At 34.5% G+C, this 20,703-nt stretch overlaps 1 protein-coding gene across 1 annotated transcript; it reads left to right on the top strand.

Moving 5' to 3' along the window:
* The first annotated feature begins 13,144 nt into the window (after positions 1 to 13,144).
* Positions 13,145 to 18,905, top strand: LOC146165617 (kelch-like protein 12). Its single transcript, XM_083380987.1, has 12 exons — positions 13,145 to 13,200; positions 13,287 to 13,410; positions 13,473 to 13,626; positions 14,180 to 14,397; positions 14,473 to 14,622; positions 14,712 to 14,781; positions 14,945 to 15,033; positions 15,093 to 15,288; positions 15,447 to 15,656; positions 17,429 to 17,572; positions 17,865 to 17,997; positions 18,779 to 18,905. Exons 1-12 carry the CDS (start codon positions 13,145 to 13,147, stop codon positions 18,903 to 18,905), a joined length of 1,671 nt encoding a protein of 556 aa, XP_083237113.1.
* Positions 18,906 to 20,703: the final 1,798 nt, after the last annotated feature.

Genomic DNA, 20,703 nt, shown 5'->3' with positions numbered 1-20,703 from the left:
CCATATATTTTGCAGGGATTTGAGAGATATTGAACTCATTGTTTTTCCAAACTTAGATGCAGGAAAAGTTCCAAGATGTTATTGAAGTGTCTGCGGTAAACTCCGCTACATTTGAGCAAATATTGAATTTCGCCTACACTGGAAAAATTACGATAAACCGTGAAAATGTTGAAGATGTACTGAATGCAGCAAACTATTTTTTACTTCAAGGTTGGTCAATAAAATTCTATTAAATGCATTGCTTTTTCTTTTAAAGACACTCGTTTGAAACCTAATTTAGTTCCTCAGAGATAATGTTTTATAAATGACGCTGTAGGGCAATAGATGTTAGCTTGTTTGGTTTATTCCAGAGTTCGGCAACCCACCACCCGCCACCTGTTTTACAAACTGTAGGCACGTGCCCATTCCTCAATTTGTTTGGCTGTTTAATTACGTAAATGCATTCGGGCTAATAATTATGCTTCTGTGTGCGTTTTTAGGGTCACTTTTTAGCGTAAAAGCGCAATGCGCACGATGAAGCTATCAACAGTAACATTTCCCAACTTGGTAGTTTCAATGCATTTTATTCCGCTTCGCACGATTTGTTGCGTATTTTAAATTTTAAAATGTTTTAACGGCGCTATTCTTCAAATCATAAAGTGCATTAACGAATAAATTCAACAATTTTCTTATAAGATTTATATCACACGCTTTTATCATGATTATGGATGACGCGTGTGGGCTCAAATTTTTAACAAAACAAGGCAGCACACGAACGCTTTACAGCTACTTTCTTCAATGTAATTTGACTGATTGTCAATTGCCAAACAATCAACAGCATAATTGACAGTTAAATTTATTTATGGCCCGCCGAGACCTTTCTGCGTTTGATATTTCGATCCCTGGTTTACTCCATAACAGAAGGTGGCAGAGTTGCGGTGACGGAAAATACCAGATAAGCCTATTTTGGTGACCAGGGATTTCGTAGAAAGTAAATGCAAAGTGTAGAAGCGAACACAAGAAGGCGATTAGTAAGATAGAATACTGTTCGGTTTGTCACAATAAGACACAGCAAAGGCAGTGTTAGAAACGTAAGTGTTACAACCCTTTTTTCAGGAAGTTTGTTTATGATATATGCACCTAAACCAGATCTATCTGGTCGAAATGGCTATTCCAATGGTTTGAATTGTTTTTTAAATGCCATAGATAACATTCACTAATATGTATTATTTTTGAAAAGGCATACTTGATTTTTGTTGCGCATTTCTTTTGGAAACATTGGATTGTAGCAACGCCGTACAATGTTGGAAAAGTGGAAAACAACTCGACATTAAAGTTTTAAAAGAAACTGCTCAAAAATTCATCACACATAACTTTGCGTTGTTAACTGATGTTGAGGCTATTAATGCAATGGATAGAAGGACATTTGAGGAATTTTTAGGATCAAAATCAAAGGATGTAAATATTTTGGAGAAATTTGTTTCAAGATTTATCCAACAAAATTAACTAACGCCCACTATTTACATTTATTTTAGGCAAGAGGTGAAGAAACAGCATTTAGATTCACAGTGGCTTGGGTCAAACATAATTTGGAAGAAAGGAAGCATTTGTTTCCACAACTCTTTGAACTGATTGATTTGAAATTGCTTCGTCCAGAATTTATTGTATGTTTTGCCGCAAAAGAGGTAAACAATGTGTTGAGGGTATTTTTATTTGTTAAACATTATAATCATTCTCGTTCAAAACATTGTTTAATGGAATTGTATTACAAATTAAAATTTCATTTTCACATTGAACCATGATTAGGCGTAAATACAACATTATTATTATATTCTAAAGGAACTTTTAAGTGATTTTATTGACTGTCTACGACAAATCGTACAGCTTCAATCGGAACTGATCAAAGATTTCATTCTTCCAAGTAAGTGTTTAGAAAAGAATCAGTGGTTTTAACTTAGTATATGTTTTAGTCATTTGCTAACCGGGGTAATTAAAAAAAAATTCTTTACTTCAAAGGACCTACACAAAGCATTCTAACCACGAACCGAAACGCAACAACTTTTTAAATTTTAGATTTGATTTCGACAAACCAAAAAGTCATATTGGTAAAACGACAACACTTTACTATCTCTTGCTTTTCCTAATGATATTATTTCTACTGTTTGAAGCAACGCAAGGAACCGATACTTACAAGAACTTCTTGTACATGATTTGTGGTTATGTCGGAGAGAAAGACAACATACTCGAAACTTTTCTCAGATTCGATTTGCGCTTTCTGAGCGACGAATGGGAGAAATTACCTGATTTGGGATCGAAGCGTCGGAATGCTGGAGTTGCCGTGTTACATGGTAAACTGTAGAAACTACTTTAATTTTAAACTCACTGGAGTTGTTTATAAAACACGTAAGTCAGCCACTGTTAGAAATATCATTTGAAATGATATATAAAATGTTAAACCTATAACAAGGTCTGTATGTAATGCTAACGATTGATCAGTACATACTTTTAAACAACAATATTTGTTATTTCATGAAAAGTCATTCAAAATTAATTTTATTTGATTATTTGTATATAACTTAAATCGTTATCCCATTCGCTTGTAAAATAGGACAGATGATTACAGATGTAAAATGAAAGATACACACATAAGTGTTCAACAACAGTGATCTAGCCCTTCTGAAGCTGATTTTTGACTAACGATTACGGCTAACGCATCATCAGTACACCGAATGCCATCGCAGACTTAGCGAATCTGGGACATAGTGGTTTCTTGACTTGCTCTCCTCTGAACCTGTTTAACTCAGTAGGTAGAGCGACGGGCCCGGTATGACCGGAGGTCGTGAGTTCGAACCTCACTACAAACTAGTTTTTTTTCTAGCCTGCCTTGCTTGCATCATTAATCGTGAGATTTGTTGATTCTGCGATGGCTTCCGGAGATGTGTTTAATTTGATTTAGACGATCTTTTCGTGTTTGGAGGAGATGCAGAGCTTGAAAAATATTGGCTCCTACCTCAAAGAATCAAGCTTGATAGTCCAAGTGCTAAATGGGAAGGGATGACATATTGTACGAAAATTTCCTACGATCTTGTTACTTGTGCAGGTATTTATGCACGACTGCTACACACATGTGTTACAATGCAGCAATTGATGGTAATTTTGTGAGAAAAATCAATAAGAAGTTGTCTGTTGAAAATTTCTGAATACACTCACGAGGTTTGTTAACCCGTTACCGCACTTACTAAACAGCAATCCATATCATTTGTTCACCTGGTTAAAACGGTGTTTATATTCTATTAATTAATTGCTTGTAATTTTCTACAATTGGAGAACAACCATATGATATTGCATGTTGTAAAGGCAGTGCCTCACCTGCCAACATCTGGCAAAGAAAAACGTATATTAAAGAGATGGTTATCACTGAATATATATTAGAAGTATAGTACACATTGCATGTTTTTGGGTGCTTTAATTTGTATGAATTCCTGTAGTCCATACTCCCTCTCCCGCAAATTTTACGTTTCTATACCTAGAGCGTACTTTATTTTTTCAAATTTCTGTTGCGTTATTCATATCAGGCGTTCAGGCGGTCAAAATTATTGAATACGCGAAGAGAGGCAGCGCCAAGTCGTGCCTCTCTTCAGATCACAAAACTTACATACACTGCATTATGCGTGCCTTTTTCTTTCCCAATTCTCTCGGAAAACATGATGAACGGTTTAGCTATGATTTGAGGCATGCCTCAATTGTGACGTCCCAGCTATGAAACCTTTCGTCATCCAGCTTGAATGCCCATACATTGACTTCTTGCAGTGTAAAGGATTGTTTTTTTTTTATAAAATTTAACTAAAATGGAGGAACATTTACACTTTCAATCTAAAGTTAAAGTCAAAAAAAAATAAAGGCAAATCTGTTTCCCATTTAACAGGTTTGCATCAGACGACTGGACAAAAAAATAACACGCAACTTTCAAAGAGATTGGTAAAAAAGATGTGGTCGTGTGACTGTCATAGGCTTAGCCAAGGGGCCACAGAGGCCATAACCCCTAAAAATTTATAAATATTTTACTCTTGATAATTTGTTTTGTAGCATTTATGAGCAGTACCACAAAAGTTGATTAGAGGCATGCCACACCTTCAATTGTCATTCACTGTTACGTCATAAACGATTTAGTTATTATTAAATTCACTATACTTATTGACGTAGTTTTACTACTTTTTAGTCATTTTGTTTTTGCTCTCTGAATGATTTTTAAGTATTGCGCTAAAACTTAGTAAGTTGCTGCTCGAAACGGTTTGCTAGCATATTTATTTGTGTTCGATACGGCAGTTCATACAATGGCAAAAGCTATACAAAAAAAGTTTAAACATTTTGCCCAGACCCCACCTCCCTAAATTTTGAGCTGTCTACGCTACCGGTGGCTGTGCTTTAAAAAATCGCCTTTTCTATTTTTCTTGTTTCTTGTTTTCATTTTTCTAATAAACGTGAAAGCATGCCGCTATTTTTTTTATTTTTATTAGTACGATACAGTTTTTGTAATTGTTAAAGAAAAGCGTGGCTTGAAAAAAATAATGCCTCACCATCTAGGAACCTCACCGCACGTCACTGATGCTAGTGCATAATGTAAAAATATGGACAAATATATTGTGGTTTGGTAACTGGTCACTATAATTACTAATCAGCAATCCACATCATTTGTTCACTTGGTTTAAACAGTGTTTATATAAAACAGTGTTTTTTTACAGACCAAATATATGCAGTTGCATGTTGTAACCACACTATGGAAAAGTACGATCTCGCTACAAACATAACTAAAGTGCTTGAACACTTGCCGGTGGAGTGTGTAAAAGTGGTGGCAATGGACGATCAGATGTACATTGTTTGCAAAAGTAAGTTTTTTTGTAATATCTTAAAGCAGTGTTTCTTAAACTTTTTTAGTTTTGTTCACCCCTAGCATCTATCTCCACATTTCATTCACCCTTGTCTCATTATATGATAAAACTATCTCGTCTATATATACTGAAACAGGTTAAACACCCGGAATATCCGCACTGCTTGCAAACGGTTCACCCTTATTTACCCCTTTTGATTGGTTCACCCCTGCAAAAAATTTATTCACCCTGAGGTGAACTATTCACCTGATTAAGAAACACCGATTTAAAGTAGTTTAAGTTATAAACAATTACCTTTGTAAGCACTCTACTGTTTAAATGCTGAAATATTTACGTATTTGCGTTGAAAATACTATAGTTCGGTTTGCTTTACGTTTTACCCTTTTTTTTTGTAGATGTCACCAAGTTGACCTTGAAGAAGTACGAACCAGAGAGCGGTTATTCGAGTGACGTCACTAAAAAAGATGACGTATTGGAATTCCGTGACGCTTGCATAGCTCATGGGGAGTTTGTGGTTTCATTTAAAAAGTGAGAAACTTGTTATTATTTTTTTCTGCGATGTTTAGGTTGTTTTGAGAAACTTTATTATTTGGAAGGTAATATTGATGCTTATTTAGTGAAATACTATGTGGTGCGATTCGGTCATTAGGTTGCTAATTGCACATAAATATAGAAAATTATGAAGGATAATTTCAAGTTTGGCAAGTTACGGTTTATTATTGTTATTCCTGCAAATGATTGGATCCTCTCATTTTCAGGAAATACTCATTTGTAAGTAAATAGCTATATCTTCATTAATTAATAATTTAGCTCACTACTGCAAAACTAATAAATAAATACAAATTTATATTATACATTAACAAATACCAGACTGTTGCATCTTTTTTGTTATTTACGCTTCAATTTAGCATCTCTTACAATATTAATCCCCTAAAAGTCAAATTAATATCAAACAGCTGAATAACCGCTGTATTAAATTGTCATCACCGCTTCATTTTCTTCACACCACAACCATAAGTAAATATACCGGGTACAAATGCAACTATAGATAAGCTAAGATTACATTAAATCAGGGAAAGAGTTAGGGTTTTTATTATCTCAACAGTGCCATCGATCGTAGAACTGTGACGTTTTTGTTGTTGAGTTTTTTATTTTCACAAAATATTTTCATTTTTTTCGCAGTCACCAGATGGTGAAAGTGTATTCATACAACTTTAGGAAGAAGAAATGGAGGTTTATTGCTGAGAGTGACGACCTTTCAAACTACTGGAATCTAATTCCGTTTTAATCGAATCCATTCGATTATTAAGTGACATACATTGAACACCTTGTATTTATAAACCATTTGTACATACATTGGCCATCAATGAAAATTCAACCATCCTAAAAATGTTGGACGTAAATGCAAAAGTTGAAAAAGAAATTGCTATAAGTTAAAACTTGCAGGTTTATTTTACTTTTCCAGATTATGTTTCAATGCTTTGTAGATATTAAACGAACCACGAAGACAAGCCGGCTTTGCAATGTACAAGAACTACTTATATATGATCGGTGGTTCTAGCGATGAGGAAAACAGAACTGACTCAGTGTTCAGACTGGATGTAAGATCACCAAATAAGGGTTGGGAGAAACAACTTTCCATTTATGATAAACGACGAAATGCTGGAGTGGCTGTTCTTAACGGTAACAATGACCATCACTTTTCTTAGATTAAAACAAGGAAATTAAAGTAAAATTATGAATCAATATAATTATAAAAACAGATTAGTGTGTTTACTTCGAAACTTATATACTAGATATGTAAGCGAATGAGCACTGTGTATATGTTAAACACAGAGGTGTGCAACCAGCGGTCCGCAAAGCGTAAATTGCCTATGTGACTTATGAGAGACTTTAGTTTAATCTGCCGACTACAGTTATATTGCATATTTAAATTACTTCTGTTTATTGCTCAGTTATTTTGTCAGGCTTATATTTGCAATACTAACGAGCATGTTCAATTAAATTTCTAACATTTCTGATTCCACTACGAAACCAGTATTCACTTAATGGGAGCGATACACAAAAACGCACAGCACAAAAAAATGTCGCACCCTGTGGAAAGTTCTTCAAATCCAGGTTCTATAATGCAACCAGAGGCTTAATACACAAACTGCAAATATTTATTTTTAACGTATAGCAAGAGACAATGATTTATCTAGATATTCGCACTTTACATAAATGTATTGACTAAATGTTTTCCCTGCAGAAGCAGAGTTATTTGTGTTCGGTGGTTATGCAGAAGATGATGGGAGTAGGACCTGGGCGACACCCATAAAACTCAAACTTGACGAAGAGGGAAGTGAATGGACAATAATGAAAGATTGTAGAAATACCTCCCTTGACCTTGTCGCCTGTAAAGGTAGATTATTTGAAGTTGTTTTTGGTATTTATCGGACAAGTGTTAGTAGCCTATTTGCTTTTCTCGATCAACGACTTCTACTGAAAACTAGCAAAATCTAGAATCCTCGTTTTCCCCGATTTCAATTATTTTAACCGACTAAACGCAAATTTAATCGATTTGCACGATACAAGCAAAGCTTGTCAAAGGTTTATTGTGTGAGTTCGTTTTCCCTCAATGAAAATTAACCATTTTGCATGTTTGTACCTTTAAGCAACCTTAAAATGTGGAACGGCAGAGTAACAAGGTATACCAATCGAAACAAGGTCTGCCAATGGCCAGAGTTTGTTTGGGAAAAGTGGCGATACTATTGGAGTCTTTTAAATTCTGCCCTTATCATATTCAACTCATTTTCAGACATGTTATACGCTCTGGATTATGACAACCTAACATGAAAAATACGGCCCAGTTACTGAAACATCAACATTGATACGCAAACTGCCAAAAGGTTGTATTAAGCTTGTGGCAATGGAGGATCAGTTGTACGTGGTTTGTAAGGGTGAGTTTAATTTTTCTGTATTTATTACCCTCGACGGCAAAACTCGTTATGTTTAATACATCATTAGTATTAGGTCATACTCCGTTTAGATTTCCTAATTTCTTAAACAAGTTGTACAACATTAAAGCGTAAAAAAATGCTTATAGTATTTCAATTACACAACAAGCAGAAACACAAAACGTTTGTAATCACAATATTATTTGAATAATACTCTATTTCTTTCCGCTTATACGTATCTTTTTAAAAATGTAAATTGTTTTGTAAAACATATTTTACTTTCCAGAGGTCTTATGAACTTGTTTATGCCTATCATCATGACTGGCTTTGTCTTGGGGTTGGGCTTATTACCCCTTGCGCGCCAACAATTACAATATTATTAAAATAAACTCCATTGTTTGCTTGCCTATCTTTGTAAAAAATTAGTTTGCTTGTTTTCCAATATTTACCTTTTTTACTTTGCAGAGGTCACCAGGTTGACCTTGAGAAAGTACGAACCGAAGAGCGGTAATTCGATTTACGTCACTACAAAAGATGACGTAGATGAATTCCGTGACGCTTGCATAGCTCATGGGGAGTTTGTGGTTTCATATGAAAGGTCAGAAACTTCGTGATTATTTTGTAATATTTCTGTTTTTTAATTTAATCTAATCTAGCGTAAAAAGTGAAACAAAGTGATGCATGTTGTCAGGTTTTTTTTAAGGTTTGGTTTGGGTTACCGCTAAGTAGTTTTAAGAGACCGCAAGTGTTTCATTTAAATACCAAAAAGTTGCAAGTCCAAAATTTTGGAAACCGCTGGAGAAATTTGGGGGACCGTTTCGGTCAAGTCTAGTGACGCAAATCTTCTTTACATCTAGCTTTATAACATTGGTCTGTGACCCACTCAAAATGTTCCCATGGCCCACTAGTGAGCCATGGCCCACTGGTTGAGAACCGCTGAATTAGTGTAACCTATACGCACAATTTCAAGTGGTAAAACATATTACGAAGCAGTGTGAAAGACAAGGCGTTGTTGTATTTATTGCCATATATGTTTTTCCAAGGAGGGTCAACTATATTTTTTGTGACATTTCAAGTTGTTATATTGAGTGGTTTACTCTAGTGATATTTTAGTACTTCAGGCAATATTAATACGTAAACTACTTATTTATAAAGAGTAATTGCTAAACGGTGCGTTTCAATTACTATAGGGTCGGAAAAATTTGTTATGTACTAATTTCTTACTCTGTGTTTTGTTTTTGCACTCTAAGCTTTCAAATGAGCTTTATGGAGTCTTATTGTTCTCTTTGAAAATATAACTGAATATTAACTGCAGTCAATCAATAATTAAGACCCAGATGATAACTTAATTCGCACAAAATGTCCGAAAAATTAATTTAAGTAAGGCTATTAATTTCGTTGACCATTAATCCCGAAAATATACCTCTCATTTTATTGTCAAAAATATTCGACATAACAGATAATTTACGAGCTTGAATTATCACTGCAATAGTTGACCATAACCGCTACATTTAATTAAAAAGTCACTACCTTTAGACATAACTCGGAAGTTTATTGGAGTTGTGTATAGACAGGTTGGGCCTCAGAATAAATCAGGGATAGAGTGATTGTTATTATTAGCGCGACAGTGACATCTTGTGTTCGTTCATATTTTTTGACGTTTCTTCTTCTTTTCCCTTTTTATCAACATTTTTATCTTTTCGCGCAGTCGTCAGATGGTGAAAGTGTATTCATACAACTTTGAGAAGAAGGAATGGAGGTTTATTGCTGAGAGTAGCGACCTTTCAAACTACTGGAATCTAATTCTACTTCTTTCTAATTCGTTTGACTATTAAGTGATCTACAAAGAACAACTTGTATCCATAAACGATTTGTACAAACAAAAATCATTTAAACATGTTTTTGGTATTTTGTGTTTGTAACGTTGTTGTATCATTGTTGTTAGCCGCTGCGAAGTCGGTTAAAACTAACCCCAATCGAACTCCGACCCAAAAATTAACCGACTCCAACTCCGGTCAAACTAATTTACCAAAGCCCCGATTCCTACTCAGGCCAAATATGCGATCGTCGAGTCCCGAGTCCGGCTCCGACTATATCCTGTATTTCAACCCTTTAAGTAACCAAAATCGTTATAATTTACATTTTGCGGCCTTATTAGTTTCGAAATTTCCGTCGGACTTGGGACTCGGGTAGTTTTATGTAGTCTTACTCGAGTCCCGAGTACAACGAAATTAACCGACTCTGTCGAGTCCCGAGTCCGTCTCCAACTATATCCTGTATTTCACCGCTTTACGAAACCAAAATAAGGTGGATATTCAGCAATCCACTCATAAGGGTGTCAACTATCTCACCGACCCTAATATAAGAATGGAAAGGTTTAATGACCTATTCCACCTTTGCAACAGTTTGTTACCCAATTAGTTTGGAGAAAATAGTAGACACGCCTGTTATATTCCTCAAAAGCGACCGGCGGGAGAATAGCTTTTTAAAGGCAATTTAAAAACAAGTCGTTTTGAAAATAACTGAAGTCCGAGTCAAGCCTCTTGCAGAAAATAACAAGTCCCAGTCCAAGTCATAATTAGAGCTTACAAGTCAACTCCCCTTATTTTATGCGCAAAATTTCAGGTTAATATTCCAATTTTATCAATAAATATTCAATGAAATCACTTAATTTTAACCCAAGTTATTTGACACAATGACTTGATCCAAGAGGTAAGTCAAGTCATTTTGGTCAAACTACTTAAGTCCAGTCCAGTCATTTAAAAACAGTAACTTAAGTTCAAGTCATTTAAGTCATACATAATGCGAATGCATTAATTACTATAACACTAGACAACAAATTTTTGTTTATCTGAATTTTCTAGTTTATTTGGATGTATTTTGGGCCCCTGATATCAAATCTGAGGTTATTTTTGGTCTAGCGTCAATAGTTACTATAATAAGTTGACCACAGCTTACAAACGAAAACGTTGCCAATATTTTGCATTAAACGGTTGTTGTCAAGCATAAGGAGCATTTACCTTGTTTAAAACGTCGAAACGTTTGAGAATAATATAATTTCAGATGAGCTATTTTCGTTTAATTTCATGTACGGTTCTCTTAGAAACATAACACTAGCAGCAAATTGAGAAACATAACACTAGCAGCAAATTGAGAAACATAACACTAGTCGGAAAATTAATGCATATTTTCGCCAACCTTGACGTTTTAGTTTTTCTGTGTTTGTTCAAAACCAAATCTTGTGGTTGTATGATATGATTACAAAAAGCGTTTTGAGATTATTCGCGCTACATTTAAGCTTTTGTGTATTATAAAAACTAGGTTTTACATTTGAAAAGGATATTCAGGAATTTCTTTCCTAAGAGGATAAACATTTGACTTATTTTTAGGCTCGACTTCCAATTTAAACAAGTTAAGCTATTAGTGATAAAAGTTGAATGTAGGTCAGGGTTCACCAAATCTGGCCCACAGAGTTAGTTTTTGCCGGTGCGCCAATATTATGACAGTTGGAATATTGTCCGATGCAATTCTTAATTAAATTTTTCAATGAACGACAATTTACTTTGAAGCTCACATATTTTTTTGTTGCATAGAAACAGTTTTGTAACTTAAAGATAATCCAGTTAATAAAGTTTGAAACAAAATGTATTTTCGGCACGAAGTTACCAATCCATAATGTTATCCGGCCCATTATATAAAAGGTGGCCGACAACCTGATCTAGGATAGCTTTTAACAATTAAAAAAATACACAACAAAAAATGCGCGGCGTAACACGATGCCAGCGAGACGGTTTGAGGGAATGCTGTAATGGCAAAACAAAATCCAGACGAAATGTTGTAGTATGAGCGGATATTTGATATTGAGAGAAAGGAGACTCACCCTACGGACAACGATCGGCTGTTATTGTACGCGACAATGGAAAAGCGTTTTCCAAAGAGGAACTAAAGTACCTGTCAGTTGGACTTGGTAGAGCAGCTTTGTAAGGAGCCTGAAGGAAGCTATTTAGTGTTTGAATGGTAGTTCAAAACGCTTGTAACGTCAAGAAAACTTGATTCTGGTCATGTCAGTGACGTTATGACAAAGCTCAAGAAGTAATTAGCTTTAAACTACTACACTGTAAACCCGTGGTCGCAAACGTTTTGTCATAGATTCGGTAGCCGAGTTTTTGTAATTCGGTAGCCGAGTTTTTGCTAGATCTAGATCAGTGTGGTCCAACTGCAGGCCCTCGGGCCAAAGTTGGCCCGCGAGTTACACTTTTTTGGCCCGCGAACTGAGAGTCAGCTTTGCTGCAATCTAGCAATATCACTTCAATTTTGATTTATTTTTATTGTAATGGACAAAAAAACTTCGTAAATGATCCGTTGTGATTTCATAACTACCCTAGCTGAACAAAGATGTAGATTTCAAAGTTAGTATATATGCCATAGGCCAGCGGTTCTTAACCTGGTAGGCGCACCTCCCTAGGGGTCGCCAAGCAATTCTTAGGGGGGGGGCGAGCTCCAAGTCAATATTTAACTTTTTGCAATGATTTTAATGCTTTCGTTTGGGTTGTACACCACTCCTACAGCGCTGTAGGATACAAACTCTGTTTTTGCCATGTTTAACATTAAAACTGCAAAAAATTTCCTTCTTTTCTTGACTATGTTTTAGTCCAAAGTCTCTTTGAGTGCCATTGCATGTTTTCATATCATCGAATGTATAACGGCCCTGTTTAATTAAAATTTTTCTAACTTATAGATAAACGATAAAAGTCATCCCCCGTTCAAACTATTTTTTATCCATATTTTATATATGATAACAGACTAGCAACAGGAGAACTCAAACTTTTTTGCGCGATTCTATAATGTTTTTGCAATATGGCCGTTGTATTGTGTGTTGTCACATCTTTTGAAACAAGATAACGTACTGTTTAAATCAATGTGTCGAGCACGAGCACTTTGTTGTGTGCCCAATGCGAAAAGCGTCCTAAATTTATAGTTTAGCGCCACTTCAAATAATTAAACTCATTTTTTTTCGCGCTTCGCGCGACCGACAACAACCTTCCCTATTTTCGAGTTGTCTTACTGACATTTAATAAAAAATGCCGAATTGCTTTTCGTAGGGGTTGCGAAAGAAAAATTACCAAAGTGGGGCGCTGCTGAAAAAAGGGCCAAGAACCACTGCCATGGTCTATGTATAATTTGCCAAGAATAAGCCTAAAATCGCTATTTAAAAACATTGGCCCGCAAGATAAAAAAAAATTGGTTTTGGCCCGCGATGAAAAACAGTTGGACCAAAAGTAGAAAGTAGATAATCTGCAGATTATATTATTGAAACACTTTGCGAACGAAACAATAAAAATGGAAAGGGACTTTGATTCTGGTCATGCTAGCGACCTAATGAAAAAGCTTAACATGTAAGTAAATTTGCAACTAGTACGTCACAAAAATCTTTAGAAATATGGTTTTCTGCTGTCTCTTGCAAGTTTTGATCTTTCTTCAGACAAAGGCAAAATGGCGACAAAACTTGTGACATTCGATTGAAATGTGATGGAAAGGATTTTTACGCGCACAAAAATATTCTTGCAAATTTATCAGAATACTTCAACAGGCTTTTATTCTATGAGGTGAATTCCTAAATATATTTTTCTGGGAAGTATTCATAACTTTAAATATTGTCAAAGTTTAGATGCAAGAAAAGTTCCAAGATGTGATTGAAATTTCTGCGGTAAACTCCGCTACATTTGAGCTAATATTGAATTTTGCCTACACTGGAAAAATCACAACAAATCGTGAAAACGTGGACGATTTACTGAATGCAGCAAACTATTTTTTGGCTAAAGGTAAGTCAATAAAATCGTGGTTAATATTTCCATTTAAAATCCTAAAAGTTCCACATTAGGCTTCATTTTGCGAACGCGTTAAACGAGCAATGGCTGTAATTTAATATAGGTTAAATTTTTTCCGTATCAACTTGTCAGGTTGTTTACAAAGCTTAGGTTTGCATTATGATATAACTTAGTGCTTCTTAAACTTTTTTAGTTTTGTTCACCCCTAGCATCTATCTTCAGATTTCATTCACCCTTGTCTGATATGATAAAACTATCTCGTCTATATATATCAGCACAAAATGACTTAAGTTGTTTCTACATATAACACCTAAGTTTTACCATTGCAAATATACAATTGCACTCCAGATACAAGGCTACAAAAGCGTAAAACACAGTCACAAAGTTTAGAAAAACAATGGACTATCATCCATTTCTGACTGTTCACCCTTATTTACCCCTTTTGGTTGGTTCACCCCTGGAAAAATTTTATTCAGCCTGGAGTGAACCATTCACCGGATTAAGAAACACTGATATAACTTACTCATATTGTTTGTTTCCTTTAAAGATTTACTCGATTTTTGTTGCACATTTCTTCTGGAAACATTGGATTACAACAACGCCGTACATTGTTGGAAAAGTGGAAAAAATTTGCTGATAGATTCATTGGAAAAACCAGCTAAACAATTTATCACCAATAACTTTACAATTTTGACTGATGTTGAGGCTATTAATACAATGGATAGAACAACATTTGGGGAATTTCTACGAGCCAGATCAAAGGATGTAAACATTTTGTATTAATTGATTTCTATATTTGTTTAAATGACACTAAATGGGACTTACATTCTCAATTTGTAGGTAAAGAGTGAAGAGAGAGCTTTTCAATTCACAGTGGCTTGGGTGAAACACGATTTGGAAGAAAGAAAACATTCATTTCCAGAACTTTTTGAGATGATTGATTTTAACATACTAAGCCTTTCGTTTTTTTGCTTTGACTTGGCTGGCGAGGTAACTTAAATACAAGTTTGTGCCAATAAATCATTAAACACTTTAATATTTCAAAATCGCTTTAATTAATTTACCTTTAACATTTAAAGAGTCTGGTTCAGTCGTTTCAGGAATGTCTACTGCGAATAGCAAAGCACATGAAGCATTTACATGGACCTCGTAAGTAGCTTAGATTACTTTAATATCCCTCATAGCTTGCGGCTGAATTATTTTGTTAATTATTATCAGTTAATGACTTTTTTGACATTATAAAGCATTATTATTCAAATGAATTAAAAATACAGATGTTAATAATGTCTGACAAATGATACTTTTCAAACAGGTCCAGAATGGAGCATTTTGATCATGAACGAAAATTCAACCATCCTAAAAATGTTCGACGTAAATGCAAAAGTTGAAAAACAAATGGCGGTAAGTTAATTTTTGCAGTTTTATTTGACTTTTCCTGTCTATGTGTTATTGTTTTGTAGATACTAAACGAGCCACGACGACAAGCCGGCTTCGCAATGTACAAGAACTACTTATATATGATCGGTGGTTCTAGCGATGAGGAAAACAGAACTGACACAGTGTTCAGACTGGATGTAAGATCACCAAATAAGGTTTGGGAGAAACAACCTTCCACTACCGCAAATCGACGAAATGCTGGAGTTGCTGTTCTTAATGGTAACAATGATCATCGCTTTTAAACTTCTCAGATTAAAATAAATAACTAAAGTAAAATCAATGACTCAATGTATTGATAAAAATAGAGCAGGCTATTTACTTCGAAACATGCAAAGTAGATATATAAGAGAATGGACACTGTCTATATGTTAAATCAGGGGTGTGCAACCTGCGGTCTGCAGAGCGTAAATTTCCTATGTGTCCTACGAGAGTCTATCCAGGGCTGTATGTGTTCGGTGGTTATGCAGTGGACGATGAAAGTAGGACCTGGGTGACACCAAGAAAACTCAAACCTGACGAAGAGGGAAATGAATGGATAAGAATGAAAGATTGCAGAAAGGGCTCCCTTGACCTTGTCGCCTACAAAGGTAAATTTTGTTCTTGGTAATATATAACAAGTGTTATTACTTGCTTAACTGGACGACTTACTTTTATTGAGACCTAGCAAAATCTAGAATCTTGCTACACTTTTACCCGGGTAAACCCGATCCCTATAACTTCCATTCACTTTATTGCAAGTTAGGGTCGTTACTTGGTCAGTCAATATGTAAAGTAAAAATCTTATAGGTAGGGCGATTATTTTTTGACCTCAAAAAGCACAAATTTTAACCTGAAAAATTAAAATTTTGACAAATTTTGACCTAAACATATATATATCTTTTTAAAAATTTTAACCTATTAAAAATACATTGATTTAAACAACATATTGTTGTTTGGAGTACTGCATTAGTGTCGTGGCTTCGTCAACCACATGTTTAAGATCTTTCAATGACGATTGCTGGTTCACAAATCAAATATTTTTTGGGGATTATGCAGAACTCTTAAAAGCTTAGTTGTTATATTTAGCATATCACAAAGACAAACAACTACGAAAATGCCAAACGCTGGTTATTTTAGAAAATGTTGCGTAAACAGTTAAAATACACTTACAAATAATTTGCGAAAATTAACAAAAACCTAGTTATCGAAATAGGAAATAGGATAATTGCAAATCACAAGCGAAAATAGACAGCAATACTGTTTAAAACATTTGTCCTAATCAGAGATACATAACTATATAAAGCAAAAACGTTCGAGCACAACGTCATCATATATATCTCTAAAAAAATACAGTTAAAATATCGTCGAATATAACTTAAAACTTTTTTTTAATTTGAACTGAACGACAATTTAAAAAATATGACTAAAAATATTTTTTTTAATTTGTAAACGATTTATGTGAATTTTTAATCGATTTGTACTTAACGTTTTGACTTTTTTGACAAGTCAAAAAATAAACGCCCTACTTTTAACGAAAGTGGTCCAGGATGCTGGTTTGAAGTGGGGATAAAATTCATTTTTTAAAGATGACGTCATAAAGCAAGTAACGTTAAAAAACTTGATTTTCTAGGTGTAGAATAGTTTAAATAAGCTCACCGAGGCAATGCGTTCGCAAAAACCTAGGATTATTAGTTTTAAAATTCCTATAATTATTTTACGTAAAAAGGAAGTGTCTTATTGAGCATTATCGAGATTAATTTAACAAATAAGTTGTGAGCCAATTACCGAGCAGCTCTATTGTTTAACAAAAATAACAACAAATTATATAATGCGTTAATGTTGTTAAACTTTCAAGTTGAAGAGGTGATAATTAGGATTAAACAGACATATGAGATTCTGGAGAAAACCTAAAAATTGCATAAAATACATGTATTTAGCAGGATTTAAAGTTTTGAGTCCACGTGCCTAGCCTATGGATATATAAAAAAATATATAACTGTTAAACAAGCTTTTAGGAGCGGTATAACCTTATCGTTTACATTGTATAAGTTAGAAAAACTGTAATTTGAATTAGACCTCTAAAATTTTAAATATTATTTTCATGTTTAAACGGTGCAGAATTTTTACGCGTGCTGCAAATTCGACAAAATGGAAATAAATGATTAGGTATGCTGCACGAATTTGTGTGTGCTGCAGTCGTACTACTTCTATCTTGATAATATTCACTTTATATTAGTTATTTTGCACTTAAACGTACATTGGATGAATACATTTTAACAGAAATGCACCGTATACCTCATTTTATTCTAACTGTGGATATACAGTAGTTGTAATAACAGAGTCTATTAAAATCTTCCTTATTATACCCAACTCTTTTCAGACATGTTATACGCTCTGAATTATGGCAATCTCACATGTGAGAAGTACAACCCTGTTACTGAAACATCAACATTGATGCATCAATTACCAAAAGGTTGTGTAAAGCTTGTGGCAATGGAGGATCAGTTGTACGTGGTTTGTAAGAGTGAGTTTGTGTTTTCTACATATATTACACTCGAAACAAAGCTCGGTATGTTTAATACATCATAATGATTAAGTTATATTCCGTTTAGATTTCCTAAGTTCCTAAAGTATGTCGTACAACATAATACCGTAAATAAAATACCGGTAACATAGTATTTAAATTACGCAACAAACAGAAACACAAAAATTTTGTAATCACAATATTATTTAAATGAAACTCTATTTGTTTCCTCTTACGTATCGTGGTAAAAATGTTGTTTTTTTTGCAATTTTTAACCTATTTTACTTTGTAGAGGTCACCAAGTTGACCTTGAAGAAGTACGAACCAGAGAGCGGTGATTCGAGTGACGTCACTGCAAAAGATGACGTTGATGAATTCCGTGACGCTTGCATAGCTCATGGGGAGTTTGTGATTTCATATGAAAGGTGATAAACTTGATTATTTGATTATTTTGTGATATTTCTGTTGGTTATTTAGAACGAATCCAACATGAAAATTTAAACAATGTGATGCATGTTGTTATACTAAATGTTTACTTCTAGTGTTTATTTATTGTAATATTAAGTGATTTACTCTACAGTTCTTTTGGTACTTGGATCACTAATAATAGATAAAACTACAAATTTATAAAAGAGTAATTCCCAAACTGTGCAACGTTCACTTACTATAGGGTCGGAACCTACGGTTATGGAGTTCGACCGTTGTACTTATTTCAAACCCTGTGTTTTGTTTTTGCACTCTAAGCATTAAAAAGGGCTGTATTCAGTCTTACTGCTCTCTTTGAAAATATAACCGAGTATAAACTGCATCAATTAAAAAATTCGTAACACCAAGATGATAACATAATTTGAATACAAATGTCCGAAACTTAAACATTGTAAGGCTGATAGTATCGTTTGCCATTAATGCCAAAAGTTACACCGTTTTTTCCAGTGTCAAAAATACTTCACAAAAACGTATACGTTACTAGTTGGGATTGCAGAACCACTGCCATGAATGATCACGACCGCAACGTTTAATTTAAAATCACCACCTTTAAGCATAACTGGGAAGTTTAACAGAGTTGTGTATAGATAAGTTGGACTTCAGATGAAATCAGGGTGTTTATTGTTATTAGCACGACAGTGCCATCTTGTGTTTGTTCATATGTTTTTGACGTTTCTTCTCTTGTCTTTTTTACCAAATATTTTTTATCTTTTCACGCAGTCGTCAGATGGTGAAAGTGTATTCATACAACTTTGAGAAGGAGGAATGGAGGTTTATTGCTGAGAGTAACGACCTTTCAAACTACTGGAATCTAATTCCGCTTTACTCTAATCCATTTGACTATTAAGTGATCTACAAAGAACAACTTGTATCCATAATCCATTTGTATATATATAGTTCACTTAACTCTGTTTTTCTTTTGTATTTTCTGTTTTGTGTAATATTTGTAGCGTTATTGTATCTTTGTTGTAAACAGGGCGGCTGCGGAGTTGGTTAAAACTTAACCCGAGTACCGAGTCCGGCTCCGACTATATCCTTTATTTCAACCCTTTTAGTAAGCAAAATAAGTTGGATATTCAGCAATCCACTCATAAGGGTGTCACCTATCTCACAATATGCTATTCCACCTTCATAATTTACAGTTTGCATCTTATTAGTTTGGAAATTCCGTACTGCGCATGCGCGCGTTGGACCGGGACTCCACAGTCCTGATTGTAAATAGCTTCACTTTAATAAATTAAAAGTCGATATACTTTATAAATACAAAACTAACAAACGTGTTTACAATTCTGCCCTTAAATATTTTTAAAATCTATTTCGATAGGTTTTGGTTTTTCGCCTAGAATATTAAAAACTAATAAGGTATTTTTATTGATAAAAAAGGCATGTCAAGGACATAGCATTGAGTTGTTATATCCTTACTTTAAACTAAATATTGATTTCAAGAAGCAATAGTGTTATGTAATCTAGCGCTATCTTATGTTTTTTCGAATGCTTTTCTTTCTAGTTGTTCTCGCCTTATATTGGAATATTCATTTGTTTGCTTTCTTGACATGTTTTTTTGTTATATGCATTTACCAATTATACATCAGTCAGCACTTCAAACATTTAGTGATGTTCGCGATTCCTGGGATATGTTTATATAAAAGTGGAATCCTATAACGTAAATGCTTTGCAAATGTTAAAACAATTGCAACGATCACAAAGAAAATTTTAATCGGAAAACTATGTATATTGCGTTTAGGACTTATTTGAAACTTACACCAAAATAAATGTTGATAGAATCATCCGTAAATACCATAGACACACTAATGCGTAACACACTAAAACTTCATTTTGGTCGCTATAAACATGCAATATATGCGCGTTACAAGTGTTTACAATGCGATGAAAGGCACACGAATGGGTAATGAAGGATTGGAGAAGTGCTTTTCTCCTTACACGCGACCAGCCCACTGAAGTAGATGAAGAATTAAATATATAACACTTTCCCAAGTACTTTAATTGCACCGTTTCATTGTCTATATGACCATGACTGCTTTCACAGTGGCCCAAGGCCAGCTATAATATGCTGTCTGTTTCTCTCAAAACCTGCAGAATTTATAACACAAAATGACTTAATCGACGAAAATAATCCAAACCACATCAACAAATAAATACATAAAAAAGTCAAACTTTTAACCTACGTGTCGAAACATCTTCCCAGAGGACAAGTGTTTACAGGGTTAGAGCCTTGAGTTATAGGTCCTATTGTGTGTTCCCAGGTCAAACATACAGCAACACAAGTAGAGCGATGCAGCAATAACTCTAACATACAGCACTGTATTACTGATTCAGTCGCATTTTCCACGTTATTATAGGCCCCGTCGAATAATTAGACAGATGTTGCAGATGCTGAAATGAGATAAACCTGTCAAGTAGTTTATCAGCTGGTTATTCAAGACCAACAGCGGGTACTAACTACAAACATTTATCCCAACCAATATAACAATCTATGAGGCTAATACTAATAGTTCATGCTTTGCTATTATGGAATTTGCAATAAGAGTAAAGAATCCGTATAACGTCCGTAAAAAATATGTGTCACCTTTAATTATTATTACAGAAACCTAATATATATAAAAGACATATTAAGTGCATGGTGA

This window comes from Ascidiella aspersa, chromosome 2 (assembly GCF_963924565.1).
Source record: "Ascidiella aspersa chromosome 2, kaAscAspe10.2, whole genome shotgun sequence".
NCBI lineage: Eukaryota > Metazoa > Chordata > Ascidiacea > Phlebobranchia > Ascidiidae > Ascidiella > Ascidiella aspersa.
The sequence above is the reverse complement of the archived record's forward strand: the minus strand, read 5'-3'. Positions and strand labels throughout refer to the sequence as shown.

Bases quoted from the DNA above. Each gene is read 5' to 3' on its own strand.
- LOC146165617 (XM_083380987.1), top strand. From the start codon at position 13,145: ATGGAAAGGGACTTTGATTCTGGTCATGCTAGCGACCTAATGAAAAAG. The intron at 13,201-13,286 runs GTAAGTAAATTT...ATCTTTCTTCAG, and splicing joins CTAATGAAAAAGCTTAACAT to ACAAAGGCAAAATGGCGACA. The intron at 15,657-17,428 runs GTAAATTTTGTT...AACTCTTTTCAG, and splicing joins TGACCTTGTCGCCTACAAAG to ACATGTTATACGCTCTGAAT.